This window comes from Botrytis deweyae, assembly GCF_014898535.1.
Source record: "Botrytis deweyae strain B1 chromosome Unknown BDEW_030, whole genome shotgun sequence".
Classification (NCBI taxonomy): Eukaryota; Fungi; Ascomycota; class Leotiomycetes; order Helotiales; family Sclerotiniaceae; genus Botrytis; species Botrytis deweyae.
In genome coordinates, this window is record NW_024066237.1 from 102,786 (window position 1) to 122,884 (window position 20,099).

At 42.4% G+C, this 20,099-nt stretch overlaps 8 protein-coding genes across 8 annotated transcripts; 5 read left to right on the forward strand and 3 right to left on the reverse strand.

The window, feature by feature from the left end:
- Positions 1 to 1,346: 1,346 nt before the first annotated feature.
- EAE98_009694 (uncharacterized protein) lies at positions 1,347 to 2,743 on the reverse strand (the record flags this gene model as incomplete). Its single annotated transcript, XM_038957315.1, has 2 exons — positions 1,347 to 2,101; positions 2,185 to 2,743. The coding sequence occupies 2 exons, from the start codon at positions 2,741 to 2,743 to the stop codon at positions 1,347 to 1,349; spliced, it is 1,314 nt and encodes a 437-aa protein (XP_038806254.1).
- Positions 2,744 to 3,035: 292 nt separating this feature from the next.
- On the forward strand, positions 3,036 to 5,504 carry EAE98_009695 (uncharacterized protein; the record flags this gene model as incomplete). The annotated part of the gene is made up of 3 exons (XM_038957316.1): positions 3,036 to 3,456; positions 3,560 to 4,602; positions 4,779 to 5,504. The coding sequence occupies 3 exons, from the start codon at positions 3,036 to 3,038 to the stop codon at positions 5,502 to 5,504; spliced, it is 2,190 nt and encodes a 729-aa protein (XP_038806255.1).
- A 952-nt stretch (positions 5,505 to 6,456) lies between these two features.
- On the forward strand, positions 6,457 to 7,705 carry EAE98_009696 (uncharacterized protein; the record flags this gene model as incomplete). Its single annotated transcript, XM_038957317.1, has 4 exons — positions 6,457 to 6,730; positions 6,792 to 6,880; positions 7,091 to 7,496; positions 7,578 to 7,705. The coding sequence occupies 4 exons, from the start codon at positions 6,457 to 6,459 to the stop codon at positions 7,703 to 7,705; spliced, it is 897 nt and encodes a 298-aa protein (XP_038806256.1).
- A 241-nt stretch (positions 7,706 to 7,946) lies between these two features.
- EAE98_009697 (uncharacterized protein) lies at positions 7,947 to 9,184 on the reverse strand (the record flags this gene model as incomplete). The annotated part of the gene is made up of 3 exons (XM_038957318.1): positions 7,947 to 8,353; positions 8,420 to 8,482; positions 8,771 to 9,184. The coding sequence occupies 3 exons, from the start codon at positions 9,182 to 9,184 to the stop codon at positions 8,144 to 8,146; spliced, it is 687 nt and encodes a 228-aa protein (XP_038806257.1). The 3' UTR covers positions 7,947 to 8,143.
- Positions 9,185 to 9,951: 767 nt separating this feature from the next.
- EAE98_009698 (uncharacterized protein) lies at positions 9,952 to 11,019 on the forward strand (the record flags this gene model as incomplete). The annotated part of the gene is made up of 1 exon (XM_038957319.1): positions 9,952 to 11,019. The coding sequence occupies one exon, from the start codon at positions 9,952 to 9,954 to the stop codon at positions 11,017 to 11,019; it is 1,068 nt and encodes a 355-aa protein (XP_038806258.1).
- A 589-nt stretch (positions 11,020 to 11,608) lies between these two features.
- On the reverse strand, positions 11,609 to 15,177 carry EAE98_009699 (uncharacterized protein; the record flags this gene model as incomplete). The annotated part of the gene is made up of 2 exons (XM_038957320.1): positions 11,609 to 14,460; positions 14,523 to 15,177. The coding sequence occupies 2 exons, from the start codon at positions 15,175 to 15,177 to the stop codon at positions 11,609 to 11,611; spliced, it is 3,507 nt and encodes a 1,168-aa protein (XP_038806259.1).
- Positions 15,178 to 15,806: 629 nt separating this feature from the next.
- On the forward strand, positions 15,807 to 17,574 carry EAE98_009700 (uncharacterized protein; the record flags this gene model as incomplete). The annotated part of the gene is made up of 3 exons (XM_038957321.1): positions 15,807 to 15,853; positions 15,897 to 16,203; positions 16,255 to 17,574. The coding sequence occupies 3 exons, from the start codon at positions 15,807 to 15,809 to the stop codon at positions 17,572 to 17,574; spliced, it is 1,674 nt and encodes a 557-aa protein (XP_038806260.1).
- A 414-nt stretch (positions 17,575 to 17,988) lies between these two features.
- On the forward strand, positions 17,989 to 19,339 carry EAE98_009701 (uncharacterized protein; the record flags this gene model as incomplete). Its single annotated transcript, XM_038957322.1, has 3 exons — positions 17,989 to 18,186; positions 18,236 to 18,533; positions 18,582 to 19,339. The coding sequence occupies 3 exons, from the start codon at positions 17,989 to 17,991 to the stop codon at positions 19,337 to 19,339; spliced, it is 1,254 nt and encodes a 417-aa protein (XP_038806261.1).
- Positions 19,340 to 20,099: the final 760 nt, after the last annotated feature.

A 20,099-nucleotide genomic window follows, 5' to 3' on the forward strand; every position in this document is an offset into this window, starting at 1 on the left:
TGTAGGTTTATATAGGTTTCTATAGGTTTTATATATAGGTTTTATATATAGGTTTTATATATAGGTTTTATATATAGGTTTTATATATAGGTTTTATATATAGGTTTTATATATAGGTTTTATATATAGGTTTTATATATAGGTTTTATATATAGGTTTTATATATAGGTTTTATATATAGGTTTTATATATACTTATTATCTAGATAGCAAGAAAGGAAAGGAAGGGGAGATAAGGAAATAAATATAGGAGAGGAGAAGAGAGAAGGGGAGGTGAGAGGAAAGGAGAGAATAAAAGTAAGAGGATAAGAATAAAGAGGTAAGGATTGAAAGTAAGGAGGTAATAGAAAGTTAAGGAAGTAAGGGTTGAATATTAGTTTGTACTATAAATATAAATAGAAGTAGAGATATATAGATATATACTTATAAATAGGTAAATAGATAGATAGATAGATAGATAGGTAGGTGAATAGGATATTAGGAGATGGATTTGATATTAGGAGATGGATTTGATATTAGGAGATGAATTTGATATTAGGAGATGGATTTGATATTAGGAGATGGATTTGATATTAGAGGGTGAGATGAGAGAGGATAAAAGAGAATGAGATGAAATGAGATAGAATGAAATGAGATAGGATGAGATGAGATTGAATTGAATTATAATAAGTATAATTGTATATTATATATTATATATTATATATTATATATTATATATTATATATTATATATTATATATTATATATTAGAAATAGATATATAATAAGTGAATAAGAAGTAAAAAGATATAGTATATCATTTTTGTATTACATGTATAATTATTACTTAATATATTCATATATACTAATTACTTTTATTTCGTTCTTCGTTCTATATAAAATAACTCTAAAATATATATCCATATGGGTAGGGACAACTATATTTTAAAATGTACAATAGACAGACAGATAGATAAATGAATAGATAGATTGCATCTAGATATATCTCTTCTAGTAGCAATTGGATTGTATGATTACAGTACAACATAGGTAGGATTTGTACTTCTGTAGTGATGTTTATTCTTATCTTTGATATATTGTAGTATGTTATATCATGGCATGATATTGATGCTCTTCCTCCCAAGAATTCCTTATCCCATCTTGGCTTCACTATTGATTATTTGTTCGCCTAAGTGAGGGGGTGAGATGTGAAACGGTGTGGCGAGATGTGATTCAAAAGGTGTCTTCTTTCGATTTCAAAATAAGTGACCACACATCATTACTAACATCACTTCCGTAGAACTCCTTTCTTCTTTCTCACATCTCCATTCACTTCCAAGACGTTCGCCTTCTCCTTTCCCGTCACCCACTACCACATAATCTCGACATTAGCAATCGGAGGTGGTTCATCTCCCTCTTTATACTCCTTTTGCAACGGACAAGGTCTCTTATGCCATTCTCTCACAAATCTTCTCGCTTCGGCTCGATCCATAAACGAGATTATATATCTTCCACTCGTATTATAAGCTTTCTTCTTTTCGATAATATTTTCTCCTCGATAACCTATTTCTGTTTTTTCACTTCCAGTTGCAGGATCGATCTTTTCGCCAACACGAATGATGGCCCCAGATTGAGCAAAGCGCCAATGTAGGTTGCGACGTTTACCGTCTGCGTTGAGGATTTCTTGGAGACCCCAGGAACTGAGTCCAATGCTGGGAATGGTGAGTGTGAAGAGGACAGTGTCGATGGTGTGGGATTGGGATCGGGATTGTGTGAGCGTGGTGGGAGCGCCGGTTGCTAAAAGGGTGGTTATCGCTGGTCGGTAAGGTTTTGGAAGAATGCGTAGAGAAAGACGTGTGTATGGGGGGACGAGGGTGAAGTTCTTGAGAAGATTTTGAAGTTCGGTTGGGGAGTGGGGGAGAGTTGAAGGGGGACGATCGGGGCTTCGAGAGGAGCGATTGGAGGTTTGAAGTGGGAGAGGGATGCTGTTAGGGCTGTAGGTTCGAGAGAGGGTGTGTAGTTCAATAGTTCGGTGGAAGTAGGCCAGAGCCGCAGCGCGCGAACTGAAGAGAACGAAGTAGTGACCTAGGGACTCGAGAGTTTGGGGATCGCGCCCAGGGATAACTGAAGATAAAGTTAGCTATATGTAAACACAGCTACGTTTCCATGTAGACATAAAATAGGAATATAAAACAAGGAGTACGCACTCTTAATGATGCCACTCGTCCAACCCTCAATATGTTCACCCTTCGGACTCAATCTAAAAAAGTCACTCTCCTCCAATGTCTTACTCGCGCAATTCAAAATCAACACACTAGCCTCCCGCCTTTGAACCGCATCCTCCTCTTCACTTCCTCTCTCCTTTCCCACAATATTCCAATCCTTCCTCTCTTTCTCCGCAGCTCGTCTCCGCACTTCCGCTTCGTCAAATGTCTCGATATTAGATATCCAGTCAAATGTAGGCAGTTTTGGAAACCTCGGAGGTGGGGGTTTGAAACGTTTGGAGGGCGGTGAAGATGAAGGAGGTTTCTGTTGTTCTTCTGGGAAGAGTTCTTCGAAAAGAGAAGTAGGTGGTTTAATAGTTGGAGTAAGGTCGAGACGTCGTGCTCCAAAGAGAGATTCGCCTTTTGGTTTTGGAGGTTCTCCGCCGCGGTTGCGAATGCGTGTCTTTTGGTATACGTGACGCCGTTGAAAGAGACATTGTAGTTGTCGGGTATTCCATGATGGGAGGAGGAATGGGGGGGGAAGAAGGCGAGAGGAGTGCATTGGTCGTGAGAGGGATGGTTGAAGAGGGGGCCATGGCTGGAGGGGATGGGGAAAATTAATTGGTTTTGGGGAACTTTGATCGGCAGAATAAAAGCGGTAAACACACTTTAAAGATGTACCCATGTTCCTTGGCAAGGCTGACCATAATTTTATTTTACTTTCTACCCCTCCATTGACCACTTGGGCAGACTTTTATATTTTTCCTTCTTCATCTTTTCTTTTTCTTCAAATCCATAAGATTGGCAATTTTGTTTATTCAGCAAATTCTGGGACATTCATACAAGAGATCAAGATGACAGCCGAAAAAATTCTAGAATTAAAAGTTCGTCCATATCAAGCGCAATCTCAAGAAAGGCCGGATTTCAGAAATGTAGCACGTGTATATGTTTGTACAGACGTTCTTTTGGATCTTCAAGTTAAGAACGGAGAAACGTGCTATTTATGGAAAAGCTCTGAGGGCGAACACACAAGAAGAGAGGCGGTAATTTGGTTGGCCACAGAAAAACTAAGTAGGAAAGTTGTGCAAGTCAGCAAGGCTTTCCAAGAGGCATGTGGGTTCAAATTAAGTGACGATGTGATTGTTGCTAGAGGAGCAAAGTTGGAGGTTGCAAAGGAGATTCTAATTAAGGATGTCGGTATGGTTGAAGGGGTTATGCGGGAATTGACAGGAGATGCTGAGGTTGCCTGGAAGTTTGTTCTGGACGATCTCTTAGGTAGGAGTTTTCTTCCATTATCTCATGATTTTGTACCTTCAACAGGCCGAGAATTCTTGATTTCACATTTCCTCTGCTCAGTGCATGACTGACAAGATCACAGCTCGCGCTGAGTTGGTTTACCCTGGCATGACCTTCAGAGATGTGATGCTCAGAAGGGAAAGGCGAACCTTTGAAGTCTTTTCTATCGACGGCTCGAAATCTGGTGTTGCTGCCTTTCATGAAGGGGTATCATCCTTCAAAATTGGAACAATTGCAGAAATCAGCGGGGCCATGTTAGCTGCAAGCAATGTTGAGCAAAAACCACTTCAAGTTGTTGATATTGCAGGCATTGATCAAGCACTCGAAAAGCTTAACAAGTTCCTGAGCAATTTTAACCGCCAATTCTATTTTACCAAAGTTCGTAGATCACCAGCCGTTCTTTTACATGGTGGAAGCGGAACAGGCAAGAGTTTCGTCCTGGATAAAATCGCCAGCACAGAATGGGGGAAAGTTCGCAGAATTGACCGGAAAACCAAGCCATCTGAAGTCCAGAAAATTTTCAAGGATGCAAAAGTCAACCAGCCAAGTATTATAATTATAGATGATATTGAATCTGTAGTCGCAAAAGGGGGTGAACCATTACTCGATATGACAGATGCTATTTGCGAAGGATTAGAAGATCTTATGAAAGATCATCCCTCGGATTCTTTGCCACAAGTTCTGGTGGCAGCGTCGACATCAGACATGCTTAAACTACCAGCTGCATTACGAAAACGAGGCAGATTTACTACAGCTATTGCTTTACCTGTCCCAGATGCAGCTGCTCGGAAAGCTATTCTCAAGTCTCTGGATCCTCAAATGTGCCCTGAAACTCGCGATGAGATTCTCGATGATCTTGGAGAACGAACACATGCATATACACCTGAGGATCTCTCTCGTTTATTGGACGAAGCACAACTGTTTGCAGAAGAGAAGTTAGATGAAGATAATGTGCCCCAGCAGACATTCGTCGTTAAAGAGGATATCGAGCATGCACTTCTGGAGGTCAGACCAAGTGCAATGCATGATATTACTTTAAGACCACCAAAGGTCAAGTGGAGTGATATTGGAGGACAAGACAAAGTCAAAGAAGCTATTCAGCTTGCTATCGAAACGCCTTTCCTCGTAAGTTATTGCCCATCTCATGGTCTCACCCTTATCCAAACATCCAAGTGGATTGAGAAATTCAAATCAACTGGGATACTCAAATATTTTGAGATGATCAAATAAAACGGGATGCTCAAACGTCTTGAGAAATTCAAAGCAGCTGGAAGATTCAATTCATACTGACAATACTACAGCACCAAGAAATCATGCTAGACTTTGGCCGTTCACCAACAAAAGGTCTTCTCCTCTATGGACCTCCTGGATGTTCCAAAACACTCACCGCCCAAGCCGTTGCTACCGAAATGGGTTTTAATTTCTTTGCCGTCAAAGGCGCAGAGCTGCTCTCCAAGTATGTCGGTGACTCTGAACGAGCCGTTCGTAACGTCTTTTCTCGTGCACGAGCCGCAGCTCCAAGTATTATCTTCTTTGACGAAATTGAATCTATTGGTAGCAAAAGAGATGGAAAGAATTCGAATAACGGAGTCAACGTTCTCACCACTTTACTTAACGAAATGGACGGAATTGAGAGTTTAAAGGGCGTTACCGTACTAGCAGCAACCAATAAACCACAAGATCTAGACTTAGCTCTCTTGAGACCAGGTCGCTTCGATGAACTTATCTACGTTGCACCACCAGATTTCGCTGGCAGAGAAGCTATCATTCGTGCTAGACAACGTAAATCTACGATGGGAGAAGATGTTGACGTAACCGAACTTGCTCGCCTAACAGAGGGGTATTCAGGAGCTGAAATGGTCAGTATCTGCCAGAAAGCCTTTGATAAGGCTATTGAACGACGTAAAAAGCATGGGACAATGGAACCAGCGGTTATGGACGATTTCCTCGCGGCAATGAACAAGATTAAGAGGCAAATAACCCCGGAAATGGTGGCGGAATTTGAGAGGTGGGCCAAAGGGGAATAGTGGCAAGACTTGAGATTTCGTTGTACAATTAATCGGGGAACAACGAGAACATATTTTGTTGTGAGGGAAGAATCAGATTTTCAGGCTACTTTGAATGTAACAATGGAACAACAAGAAGCATAGGCCATTCTTTTGCAACAAAATTCGATTCGGGCGTCACTCCTCTTTCAAATCGACAGGTACCTGCTTTCGATAGGAAATAACGGTTCAGACATTGAGAAACTCTGATGTGATGAGAATGCTATCATTTTCGGGCCTGTTTTTCAGTGATAACAGCTTTCAATCCTTGGGGGAGAATGTAAGGTCTTACGAAACTCTACCAGGTGCTGAATTGGTACATGTGTAAGAGGTCATCGGAGAAATATATGTGACTTTTACTACTTGGTATCATGTTACACTTCCCTCACATGCTGGAGACGGAACTTATTCAAACGATTGGGGGAAAAGGTATATCATGCCAAACAAATCCATTTTTACAAGCGATTAAGGTTTTATACTTTATTGTAACCTCAAGGTTCACACATGTGCACCGTGCCAGAGTTTTACATCACATGTCAAAAAAGGTATCATGTAATACCTATATTCGTGCTAAGGAGTTGGCTTAAGCTTAATTAGGTTACGTCATAGACTAATTAGTTATAGTTCTAAAAGTACTCAGTAGACACCAGAGTATCCGAGCGAGTGTCTTGCTCATTAACCCAATCATGTGATATCAAATGATCATTACCCATTGTCTTAAGTGCGACTGACTGACGAATTCTTTGACATCACATTACTTGGGTTGTTCCTTCGTTCGGACTTTTTGATGAAGTCATATTATAAAAAGAATGAGAAGTAATGGCAACGAAGAAAATATATAAAATGGATGTACCTTTACTCCTTCCTCGAAACAAGATAAAAAATACTATTATCTACAAACAATTAAAAAGAAACCATTAACAACTTGAACATCATGGCGCCAACAAGAACCGACTCAAGCTCATTCGACGACGACCGTGAGAATTCGGGACCAAGTTCCGAGATGCCATTCAGAAAACCCCCTACTACAGATGAGAGATTTCCAATTTGGCACAGACCTGATATGCACGAGAATCCAGGACCCGATTTCCAGATGGCGATCGAAGAATGTCCTGTTACAGAGGAGAGACTGCCATTTTGGCAGGACGACACTTGCGAGGAGGGGTTTCCAATTGGGAAGCACAGAAGTGAGCGGTTGCGTCAAGCAGGTTTGTGCAATGTTTTTCTGTGCGGATGAGGGAGTTTTACTAATATGAGGCAATGATATAGGAGTTGCAAGAGCAACTATCGCGGCATCTTATGAATCACCACATGGGACGACTAAGGATAATTATGCGGAGCGTAATAAGCATTTGACTGTTCGTTTTCTCTCGTGCTATGGTTTCCAATCGTCTGGACTGCTGTTTGATGTTTCGATGCTTTCAATATCTCAATCAAATCAGAACACTTGATTAATTTGAAGTTCTGACTTCACTCAAAGTATTGATCGCTTACATCTAGACTGCTAGTCCAGGTTATTGGACACCATGCGCACCCCCTCTTTATTACTTCTCCTAACCTCAACCCAGGTCCTCCAACAACACGTCGCTTTCTTCGACCCCGATTCAGACGGTATCGTTTCTCCCCGCGATACCTACAACGGGTTTCGTCGTCTCGGCTGGAGTCCCCTCCTCGCAGTCGGCTCAGCCATGATTATCAATAGCATCTTCTCATATCCGACTCTCCCCCCAGGACAATGGATTCCAGATTTCAAGCTCAGAATCCACACAGAGAGAATCCACAAAGGTAAACACGGGAGTGATTCCGGAACCTTTGATCACGAAGGACGTTTTATCCCTCAGCATTTTGAAGATCTCTTCAGTAAATATGCAGGCCGTGATAAGCAGGATATTACCAAGGCGGAGATCTTTGCGTATGTAAAGAGCCAGAGAAATGTTTTGGATGTGATAGGTTGGGCAGCTGCGCTTCTGGAATGTATGTTTGATCTCTTTTCTTATTCTGTCGAGGGGGGTCTTTGGGAGTGGAGACTGAGGAATTAGTACTAATGAATGTTAGGGAGCGCAACGTGGCATTTGTTATCCCCTAAAGATGGAAAGATGAAGAAAGATGATATCAGGAGAATTTATGATGGAAGTCTTTTCTATGAAATTGCAGCTAGAAGGGAGAAGGAATCTCAGCGATGACTGTGTTTTGTTAACGTGTAATTTGCAGAGAGAGCTGTGGTTATTGCTGGGTGCTTCAGGCGTTATGGGAGAAGTCTAAGGTGTGCTCTGAGTTAATATAATATGGGATGGGTTCTTGATAGATGTTCGTAATTTATGCAGTTATTGCTCTTTTATGTACCATAGTTTCCTGAATATTCACAATTCATGTGTGTTATCCCTTCATGATTTTCCATTATCAATATTTTCTAGCCTCAATTCGGTCGTATTGGTTTTTCTCTTTCATCCTACTTCTTCTTCCCACGTCATTTTTCATCATGATATCTTTCCACGCCCGGCCTGGACCCCAGAAATACCTTTTCAATGAATCTTCTGTTACATGTATTCTTACACCTACTCCCTGATATGTCCATGGATTTTCTTTTCCCTCAAGGTCTGGGCATGTTCAATCAATCTTTATCATTTCGACGATAACTTATTAGCGATCTGATGAGCTTGATTGAGAAATTTTTCGTGCTGGGTATTTTCCGAGAAGGGTTCCTTTGGGACGTTGTATACTTCTTTGTGTATTGTAGCTTGCTCGTCGCAAAACTTGGCCATGAGAATATCAGTGGCTGTTAGACCGGGAAGATCATGCGTGGTCCAGCGGATGAAAACTTTGTTGTAGATCTGGGGAGTATTAGACGATTGAAGAGAAGAGAACGGGTTGTAAGTGGGAGATGTTAAGAGACCTACGTTAACCCATTCTGGGTGATGTCTTTCTTGTTTGCATTTTGCTGCGATGGCGTTCATGAAGTTCTGTGGAGTGTGTATTGGATTAGTGAAGTGGATCTTTTTATATTTTGGGCTTGGATTTAGGAATAGAATGCAAATGGGTTTGGAAGAGGTGGAGATTTCGTAGATTTCCATGGGAGAACAGAGTGAAAGAGAGATATCAGATGATTACTTATCATCTTGTTGTCCTCGAAGGAGGCAATCTCTATATGGTTTCTGGCCATTGAAATCATAACCCATCAGTTTGCATCCCAAATGCATATTCCCACAAATGCTTTTTGGCCCTCAGAAAAGACAGAAGAAAAAACCAACCCAGGCATCTTTGAATCCTTTGAATGTTATGACCCTCTCCACAGACATTCCATCATCTGCCAAAACCCATTTCCCACCATTTTCTCTCAAGAGAGGTTTAAGTGATTCCTGCACTGCTGTAACAGAGGGTGTAGATTGCTGGGGGACATCTTCGGTATGCTTTTTTGCAAAGTCGCCAATCTCTTCTGAAAATGTATTCTGTGGGGCTACATCTGATCGGGATTTCTCTCCTCCAGTGGCTTTTTGTCTCGATGTAAGGTTATCTGTATGGAGAGCTCTTGGCGTGGAGACTAGGAAAGCGCGGATTTGGTGGGGAGAATTTGATTGTCGAAAGGTTGCTGGAAAAGATGCACGTGAAATTGGTTGGAATATGATTGATGTGGATCGGGAAAGGTTACGAAGGGGGAGCTTCATGACTTCATAGAGAAATGGCGAGTATAGAGCTAGAGCTTATAGGTCGGTGGAGCACGAATGGCTGGTTTTGGAGACGAATAGTCACGAAATAAGAAATAGCGTTGATCACGTGATAGCCAGTCACAATATGACACCAGGTATCTCCTGATCGCAGACAGCTAGACACTTGCGTCTGCCAGAATTTAAGAAGCTAACGTTTATGGTGGTATCTAGTTTGTTCGAAGAATTTTCTAAATTTCCATATTTTCTTCAAATTCCCACTTCTATCTTGGATGGTCTCTCGAAATCAAGATGGATTCTCGCTTATCTACGCTAAAAGCGGGAGCTAGATATTTAAGCTTACATAGGTAGTAGCCAATATGACTCCCATGGGGAATCTTCATCTAGTCTTCTTTGAAATTTCCCACAAACTATTTAATCTTTTCAGAAATCTTCTTTTTCTATTCTGTTCCTTCTTCCTTTCCTCTTTCTTTATTCATTTCTACTTAATATTCTAATACTTTCATCTTCACAATACTTCAACTCCTTTCTATTCCATCATTGAATTTAAATAATCGTACATAAAATCTGAGCACTCCCTTCAGACTTCGAACGACCTAATGGATTTTAATTTATTTCACGATATTTTATTCTTAGTCTATCGTTATATAACATCTCGATCAAATCTTAGTTTATGTCTTCTATTTGTATCATTTACAATTGTAATTTGGGCTTTAGAAGCAGCAATATCGTCTATAATTGCTCTGTATTCTTGCTTGCAGTCAATCATGGAGGAATTCGGATTCAAATCCAACTCTGAAAAGAGGCGTGAGAATTTGGAATTAATGATTGAGACTTTGGAGTTAATCATTGCGAAATTGAAGTTACTTCATGAGAAACCTCGAATCGCCCGCAGATATAGCACTACCGGTTGTCCCTCGAATTCCTCATTACCGATTTACAACAGTAGCAAATCTCAGATTAGCCGTAGGCAAAGCACTGCCGATCTACCCTCGAAAGCTTTGTGGTCGAAACCACAGTATAAACCAGCCTCTTTAGTGGGTATCACTCCCGAAATTCGCCTCATGATCTATGATCACATTCTCCTCCCATCTGAGTTTGACGTAATGTGTTCGAGTTGTCATCCTTCGAAATGTTGCCTTGAACTACCTGAACGTTGTGCAACCAACAACTTGTCAAGAAAGACGTTTAAATCACCGCTGTTGCGAGTTCACCCGAGAATTTATCGAGAAGTTAAGGAACTTTTATGGAATCGTGCTATCTTTGGACTTGGGTGCATCAATAATGCACATAAGTCACTCGTATCTATGAGTTGGATCTCTCGTAGACTCATCAGAAACATCGAAATAACTTTACAATTCGATTGCCGCTTTCAAATTGATCTGTCAAACATGTCCAAATCAATCTCAACGATGAACGCAATGGCTCGAGATGGACTTTTGCAATCTATAACTATCATTATACCGCCTTTCCAACTTAAGCTTATTCTGGAAGAGAAATTGAATGGCAAATTCCAGTTTGATCAATTGCGATCGCTCGGTAGTGCACGAACTTGGTCATGCAAAATGATTATAAGAATACTATATTCCGAAAGTTACATAGATCTTCTCGATCATATTTGTATGCCCCTAAAATACAATTTTCGGAATATTCCTAAGGAGAAGATTATTCAAATCTACAAAGATTTGTTTGAGGAGTTAAATCAGGCTTGGGGTGGATCACTTTATCTTGCAGATACGTTGGTTTGGGAGAATGGCCGTCATGTCTACAGAGCTCCCCCAGCAAGAGTGGGTGCTCCAAAACCACTCTTCGAGTTCATCAAGAGAATTCAGTGACAGAAGGTTTTCCTAGGTGTCGGGATATCGATCATGTGATCACAGAGGGCATTGTATTAGCTAGCAAGGCGATAGCGCTTCCTTATATAAGTACTAGCTTCCCATAGTTAATAATGATCAAGAACGATTACAACCATAGACTATATGGCATATGAAATGCACACAAAGCCTGAAACTTGTAGCTCGGAGGCGAGAGAGCGTGTTATGTGTACCCACTCCCCCCCTCGCTGGTGCCATCCTTACTTTTGGTTACATAATTTTATATATATGAACAATAGCTGAATTAACCAAATTCACTCCATGACTAGTTTGTTTTGAGTTTATATCATTTCATATAATTTTGGGATTTATTTAGATTGTTGAAAATCAAATAATTATCGATTGTGCACCGAAACCCTTTCATCATTACTTACGGTATTTTGTACTGACATATTACTTTTCACTTATTAACCAAGTTGGTACCAATACTAGGACAAAGACTTGCAAGGTTTTGCCAGGCTGTATAATTCCAGTATCCAAAAGATTAGACAAGCTACTCGTAAATCTCAACCTTTTAAAACTCGATATGACTAAACATAGATATGTATTCTCACTCTCTGACTTCTGCAAGTCTTAGCCCATCCTCCTCAGCTAATTGATCCGGAGACATCCCATTATTCAATTTGTTTATATAGACATCAAATTCTCCTGAAATCTCGATAATCTCTTTCAAAATCTCAAAATTCAACGTCGTCTTCTCCTTCGTGTCCTTCCAAGACACATATTGCCGCGATGTCTGAATCGCATTTCGAATCTGTCGTCCATTGAGCTTATAGTCCGCCAAGTCCCACCGATGATCTTCTAGGTCTGAAAAGTCGACTTGCGTCTCTCCAAGCTCTCGGAGCCGCGTTATGAACATTGTCCAAATCTCGTAGCGCTTGACTTTTGTCAGTGATGGATAGTGCAAGGCAAGTTGAATGCGCGACTTGAACGCTTCGTCGAAAGTGCCAACACGGTTGCTAGTGAGGATGATGATACCATCATGATATTCTAAAACGCGGAGGAAAATAGATACAAGTGCATTTCTTTTAATGTCGCTCATACTTCTTTCTTCAAGGAAGACGTCGGCTTCGTCGAGCAGAACGACACAACCCCAGGCTTTGCCCAAGTCTAGCACTGAATAGAGGTACTGTTCGACTTCTTCAGGCTCTGATCCAATATCTCCACAAGTGACCCTATATAGAGGCCTCTCTGCAATTTCGGCAACACTCTCTGCAGTTAGAGTCTTGCCAGTACCTGGCCCTCCGTGTAGTAGAAGAATGAGACCATTGCCCTTTCCACTGATCAGATCCGTCGATTTCTCGGCTGCAATTTGATTGACAATCAAAGCTTCAACCAAGTCCTTCGTCTTCCGCGCAAGCACCAACTTTTTGAACGCCTTCTTGTCCCAAATCACCTCGGATAACCAATCGGCATGGAGCTCGACCCATTCTTTGCGCCGCATGTTGTAGCCAGTGATCTTTTGAGGAAGCAAGTACACGAAACTCGGATCTGGGGGGCCGTCTTGCGCCATGGCGTCTTCATCTAAAGTATTGGAGGCCTTTTTCTTCCCATCTTCTGGGTAGGGCGCCTTCTTTTTCTTCTCATCTTCTGGGTGGAGCTCGCGCAATGTCTTCATGTCGATCATATATCTTTCTTCACTGGCGCCGTGTAAATCGCCACGACCATGCTCCTGATATGACACGAAATGTCTCTCTCTACACTTCCAGAACATTTCTCCGCGACTTTGAAGTGTTTTCCTGTCCTCGTCACTGGCATATGTAATTGGTCTGACATTCAAATCTCCGATAGCATATTCTGTCTTTTCACTTCCATCTATTTCTAATGTAAGCCGAGTGCTGACCCGTTTGAAGGCACCGTCAAATGACCACGAGTGGACTTCCATTGTATACTGTGAGCGAGGTTTCTTCTCCCCATCTTCCTTCAGACCTGCCGTAATTGAGGTGACCTTTAGCGGCCAAGTCTCCAACACATAACCGTTTAAGTCAGCGCCCGTGCCTTTCACCAGCACATCTCCTGGCTTGAACAGGTACTTGACATATGGCATAGCAACACGGGATTCGTCAAACATGGTATCCGCAGTGTCATATTCTTTTCCATAGTTCTTGTAGATGTAATCAATCATGAGCTTCAGCTGTCGGACCGCGCTGGGATCAGAGGTGTCCTCCATCAACCTTTTAATAACTGCTCGCGAATGGTAGATGAAGACAAAGGGCGACGGGAGCTCTGCCCCATCTTTCTCAATCAATATTAACAGATCTGAAAAGTTTGGCTTGAATTTCAGTATCGATTTTATCGCCTCCGTCAACTCTTCTGATACTGCAAGTATTTTTTCTTCTTTGTGCACCGGAGACTTTGTAATACCAGTGTCCTTGTCTACTGCCGCTGCGGTCATCTCTTTGCTCGTTGGCATGTCGTTCTCTTCGTAGTCACGAAACACGATAAAGCTGATGTCGGTATGTTTGTCGAGATAATCCGTTAAGTTGGACAATGGTAGCCTCGACTTCAAGATTCTCGTATGAGACTGTCCCACAACCCATTCTGGTGGATCAAAGTATATTTGATCTTTTTTCCCCTTGATACGATGTAATATCAGGTACCGGTTTGGCTTCTTGGCTTGTATCACCTGTAATAGATACTCTCGAAAGGCTTGGACGTTATTCAAAGATTCTGAAGGAACGCCCATCGTGATAGCATCGATCCCCAAGGCTGAGAACAGATCGATAACAGAATCCACTCGAGGTGACAAGGGTTCATTTTGAGTATGGGAGAAAGTTTGCGGACGGTTCATAGCCATTTGCTGTTGATTTTGCAGTGCGTTTTGTTGCTGGATCATAGTCATTTGTTGTGGGGTCATTTGATTGGAGGCAGCTACAGGATAAGAGCTTGAAGGACGTATACCGGAGATATCGATATTATTTGGGCTCATTTTGTTCAAGTATGGAGAGTTCATGATCGAATCATCTGGATAGCCATATGGGTCATAGTTGAAGTCGCCGCTGTCCGAGCCGCTTTCAGAGCAGATAATTTGACCTTCAGGTAGAGGCAATGATGTCATACCAAAATTATCCATGTGGGCCGGTCCTCTCTTCATCTGATCACTGTGATTGAGAGAGTCATGACCATTGGCTTGAAGTATTTTATAGCCATACGTTACCGGACCGTGATATTCGCTGCCGCCAAAAACTTCGTTCGCTTGTTCCTGCCTGGCCATTATAAGTCGTTTCTTCTCCTGCTGCTCTAGGAGCATCAGTTGCATTTGATAATCCTGTAATGCGTGGTTTCCCTGCAGTGTGTGGTTCTCCTGCGATGCGTGGTTTGCCTGGAGTATGTGGGTCTCCTGTAATCCTCCTGGTACTCCTGGTCCTATCTCACCAGGGTTATAGCTTTCGAGTTGATTGTCTATTATGTGCACATCATTAGAAAATCACTCGAACTAGTACAAAAAGGATGGGATGCCTCACCAGATATGTCGAGATTCAATTTAGAAGCAGGCTTTGGTGATCTGGGCTTCAAAGCCAAGAGACGCCGATTCTTCTTGTTCTCGTCGGTGCTCAAATTATCAGATATCGTAATCCGAGTCTTCCCAACGTTCAACAGAGGAGCTGGCAGTTTTGCACTCTCGGGTTCCGGTCTCCATTGCTCAGGTGTTAAAGTGCTAGAAATATCTGAGAAATCCTTGATGAAATTTGGTTTGCTATGTTTGATGGTTTTACCTGCGGGTGTGCCCTGGTCTTCGTTTTCATCTGGTCTATCTTCCTGGCCCTCGTCATCGCCCTCGTCGTCGTATTCATCGTTGTATTCATCGTCGTATTCATCGTCGTATTCATCGTCGTATTCATCGTCGTATTCATCGTCGTATTCATCGTCGTATTCATCGTCGTATTCATCGTCGTATTCATCGTCGTATTCGTCCCAGGTCTGACCCTCCTCGTCGTTTTGGACCTCCTCGTCCTTCTCGGATTTGGCTTTCTCAGGGTTCGTGCGACCACCAAAGCTCCGGCCATCTCTGTACGGTTCCCATACTTCTGCCGGTACCTCCACCTTACTTCTTGTATCGAGCTTTACTGGGTTGTTCAACCGCGAGGAGCGCGAGATATGGGCTATCTCAGAATCCATATGCCTATGTGTTAGTAGAGTACATGGAGGACAAAGACTGCGAGACAAAACGGGGTATACCGGGTTTGGTACTACTTTGCTTACTACTTTTGTCCACAGGTCATTATGATATGATCATTACGAATAAAACCCTCTGGCCCTCTGGGGCCTGAAAGAGTAGCACAATACAGCTATCATAAACTAAGGAGTTTTATATAATAGTTTAGAGAATGTATATAATTATCTGACAAGTCGTTGAGATTTCGTAATAACTTGACCTAGATTCGAGACTCAAATGATTTATCCAGCAGGAATTTTTTTCCTCTCGAAAAGTGTTACGAGCTGCACAAGGCGGATTCAATCCACCACTCTCCGAAGACCGGAATGGGTTGCGATCGCACCACATGAGCTACTGAATCGAGTTCACTGTTTAGGCTTGCCACGTATGAGCTGTATATCTGCCGCAGCCAGTTTTTTCAGTCTGGCTAGAGCCTGTCTACACATAACGCGTTCATGATTAGGCTGAAAAGCCATTCTTGAGGCGCAGTTGCGGTATGCATAGCCTTACGACGGGCTGAAGAAATTGATTATATATTTCTCTGTCGAACATTTTATGAGACAATGTCAAAGTTCAAACTGTACACTCGAGAATGTCTGATATTGCAGCATATGCTTCCTATTATAGCGGCGCCAACAAGTATGTCTCCCAGGGCCGTGAAAACCGCGCTAATCTCTGGTAGTAGCACTGATTGGGCTGAGAATATCTTCGAGGAAGCTAAAGCCGAGTTTATTGCTACTCTTCCTAAGAAGTCCTCGCAGCTAGAATCTTTCTTAGACCTCAAACCGAGCACGCTTGACGATATAGTCAAGTGTGTGTCAACAGCACAACTGCAGTATGAAGACCGACGAGGAGATTCCAGAATCCGGCGATGTCTCACAAGCTTTGCCCAAAAGGTACACTGCTATGGCACCGTCATGGATGCGTTAGTGCAACAGTCACCAGAGTATGTTTCGCTTGTATATGATGCCATGAAGCTGGTGTTAGTCGTGTGTGAGCCCCTCAAACGCTGCTGAGAATTGTCTGACGACTTGATATAGGGTGTCGTAAATCATGAGAAGTCTCTTGCAATAATTACGGACGGATTGTGTCAAGTAGCAGACGTCCTTCCTCGTATGGAGAATACAGTGAATTTATACCCCACAGTGCAGATGCGTAAATATATGATCATGCTCAATGCTCAGATCATAAAGCTTCTCACAGTCTCACTATCCTGGTTCAAAGAGAGCAGGGCTCTTCATATTATCCATTCAGTCACGCGGCCTCCCCAAATTCAATACAACGATCTCGTTGAGAAGATTGTAATTCTGTCGCAAAGTATCTCCACTACAGCCCAACTCAGTAGTTTTGCAGAACAGCGAGATATGCACTCTGTGATGAAGAACATGATGTCGAAGCAAGAGATTTTAGAAGATAAGGTCGATGACAAGTTTACAAAGATCTCCCAAGAGCTTTGTAAACTCAAGACCGCTGTGGTGACTGCCCAGACTCTCAACTCGAGCGCACAAGTCTCGATGCACCAACAGCTTTCCCAACTGCAGCTGATGAACTTCATCAACAACCTCAGCTTAAATGTTACTCTAGATCCAACGAAGAGTCTCCAGATATATTTCTTCGCTCGCAAACGACAACACGCGCGTCAAGCAGACGGCTCAGCTTTCTGGTTGGCTCCCGAAATGCAGAATTGGAATTCAAGCATATCATCTTCACTTTTGATGGTTAAAGGAAGCCACAGACTGCGGAATGACATGAAAAAGTTTTCTGCAAACGCCATACAACTGCTTCGAGAGTCCAACATACCTGTAATATGGGCACTGAAGACAAGCGAACCTCAGACGCCGACACCAATGGGCAACACAACCACAATCGATATTATCAAAAGCCTCATACTCCAAGCCATCAACCTCAATACAACTCTCCATGCCGAAATCAGTCTCTACTCTCGCTTACAAATGTACCTCTCCGCCAAAACCGAGGCAGACTGGTTGAATCTCCTCGCATCTGTGCTGGAAGGCATCCCAGTTCTATACATCATAATCGACATTCAACTCCTGTTCACGTCCACATCCGAGTCATCTAATGGTTTTTTTTGGCCGACCGGAATCTTTGGGCTTTTCAAAGAGCTTTCCGACCGAGATATTAAGACCGTCGTGCGCGTCTTGATGCTGAGCCACGGCTCGTCTTTTTTTAATCAAGATGATATGAGAGGGTATAGTAGAGATATTCTTGTGGTTGGAAATAGGAAACAGGCAGCTAAGGAGATGAAGAGAGGATCAAGGAAAGAGGCGAAAGGGCAAAGAGGAGGACAGAGAGGAGATTTGGATCTGGGAAAAATTCCGCACAGGCGGACGAAACGATGAGAAAGGGTTGAGTGAAAGGAAAGGTTAACCTTAGTTAATGATAATATTGATAAAGATTTATGTTTGTCTCTAATTATAACTTAGCCAGTCAATGATAGGAGAAAATCAATAGTAGGTGGTCGGAATCAAGGGCAAATAGAAGATCTTTTGACGATTCGTGTTAGAACTTGTAGCTCAGAGATGGAGGGGTTCACCGGGGGATAACCCCACGTTTCATGTAAAAGTGCCTTAACCTTAATCAGGCACACACGTATGTGGAAGGTTCCGGCAAAAAAAGTTGAAGTGCATCAAAAACATTTGTGACACCCAACTGAAATGATTTGTGTTTGCCCACCAACGCTGTAACAGAAAACTCGCTCTTTTGAATACTTGAGGACTAGGAAGGCGACCAGCTTCGGAAATTGAGGAAGGGCCATGTCCCTGACCTCTCGTGTTGTCAACCTGTTTTCCTCCGGATCAGCAGGCTCGCCAGCAGAAGATCGCACCAAATTCGGGATTGTTGATGATGGAGGGGAAGAAGACGTCAATGTTAGAGTGGGAAAACGACTACTTGGGTCGAAAGTCATGGCACAGGAAGAGGTCGAAGAGGAGGGACGACCACCTTACTTACATGTGAGATTTGGAGTTTTTGGTCTACAGGCAAATTACTGATTGTTTGTAGGCCATGATTGCTGGAGGTATTGGTGGAACCACGGGGGATCTTCTCATGCATTCTTTAGATACGGTTAAGACTCGCCAGCAAGGTGATCCGCATGTTCCGCCAAAGTATACCAAGCTATCGTCCTCATATTCTACCATTCTGCGACAAGAAGGAATACGGAGAGGTTTATATGGAGGTTGGGTTCCTGCTCTTCTGGGATCTTTCCCTGGCACAATTATATTCTTCGGAACATATGAGTATAGTAAGAGGCATCTGATAGACCATGGCATTCCGCCATGGCTTGCATATCTATCCAGTGGTAAGTTTAAGAAGTTTGGGTTTAATTTACATTAAACTAACAATTCAGGTTTTGTCGCCGATTTCGCAGCCTCCTTCGTCTACGTACCTTCTGAAGTCCTTAAAACCCGCCTACAACTCCAAGGTCGATACAACAACCCATTCTTCCACTCTGGTTACAATTATAAAAACACAGCGCATGCCGCCCGAACGATAGTTAAGCAAGAAGGGTTCTCTGCGCTTTTTTATGGATACAGAGCAACAATTGTTAGAGATTTACCATTTTCGGCATTACAATTCGCATTCTACGAGCAAGGTCAAACTTGGGCGAGAAGATGGAAAGAAAGCCGAGAAATTGGATTGCCATTGGAACTCTTGACAGGAGCGGCAGCTGGAGGTTTGGCAGGAGTAATTACATGTCCGCTGGATGTTGTGAAGACAAGGATTCAAACTCAAGTCATTTCTAGTCCAGAGTCTACTCCTAAACAGACATCAGGATCTACGAAAAACCCCTCTCAATCCAATCGTACGAAGACAAATTCTACAAAGCCTGCAAAACCTACAAAACATCAAATTCGATCAATATCCACATCATCTCCTTCCACGCATACACCTCGCCCTGGTAGCATAATTCTGGATACATCTTCCGTCCCGACTGGCCTCAAACTCATCTACAAAACAGAAGGAATAACGGGACTATTTCGAGGAGTCGGACCTAGATTTGTGTGGACCAGTACGCAAAGTAGTTGTATGTTGGTGTTATATCAATACATCTTGAAGCGACTAGAAAATTCCAACTCGCAGCGGGATCAGGAATCGATTGTATAAAGGAGGGAATTGAGTGAATACAAAGGGTTATAAATGATAGGACTATGTAGGATTATGTACAGCAAAAATATGGTTGCATTGGGCGGCGTTTTGGGAGGTCTTAAGATTAGACGAATAGATGATCTTCACTTTTTTGTATATTGTTCACCCTCACGAGTCTCCCCTGGAGATGAATACGCAAGTTAAAGTTGGTGGATACCGAAGAAATTGTATTCCATCGACGGAATCTAGAAGGGGGGATTTTCTCGGAAAATTTCTGACTATATTTCCTATCATCCACCATCTCGTACTCGGCATTACTGTACCCATCTGTTTGTGCATGCAGAATGAGAATGATTAGGTAGGTACGACATTTATCTTAATTCTCATTGGTTGAAGTTTCTTCAGTACCGAGTATAGGGTTCTGTTGGCCCTGGCCTGGTCAACATCTAAATACGAGTTTGACGTCGATCAACATGATATCGGCTTTTTGCTTCTTGATGCTGCATTCCATCTAGTTTCTTCGGTAAAAGAGACGAAAATAGGGATTTGAAGTCGATTTAAGCCTCGGAATGAAATCTCAACCCATTCTTCTCCACTTATCACACAAACTCCGCCACCGAGCTGTCACTAAGTCACGGATACGAAAAGCCCATGACTTCATTTGTACAACCTATTCTGAGATTCAGCGGCAATATTTCTGGTAAAGGACGCCAAAGTGTAACAACTGGGACTCCTTATGTAAGTTGTACGGCATCAATACGGTAATTGAGTATCGTTT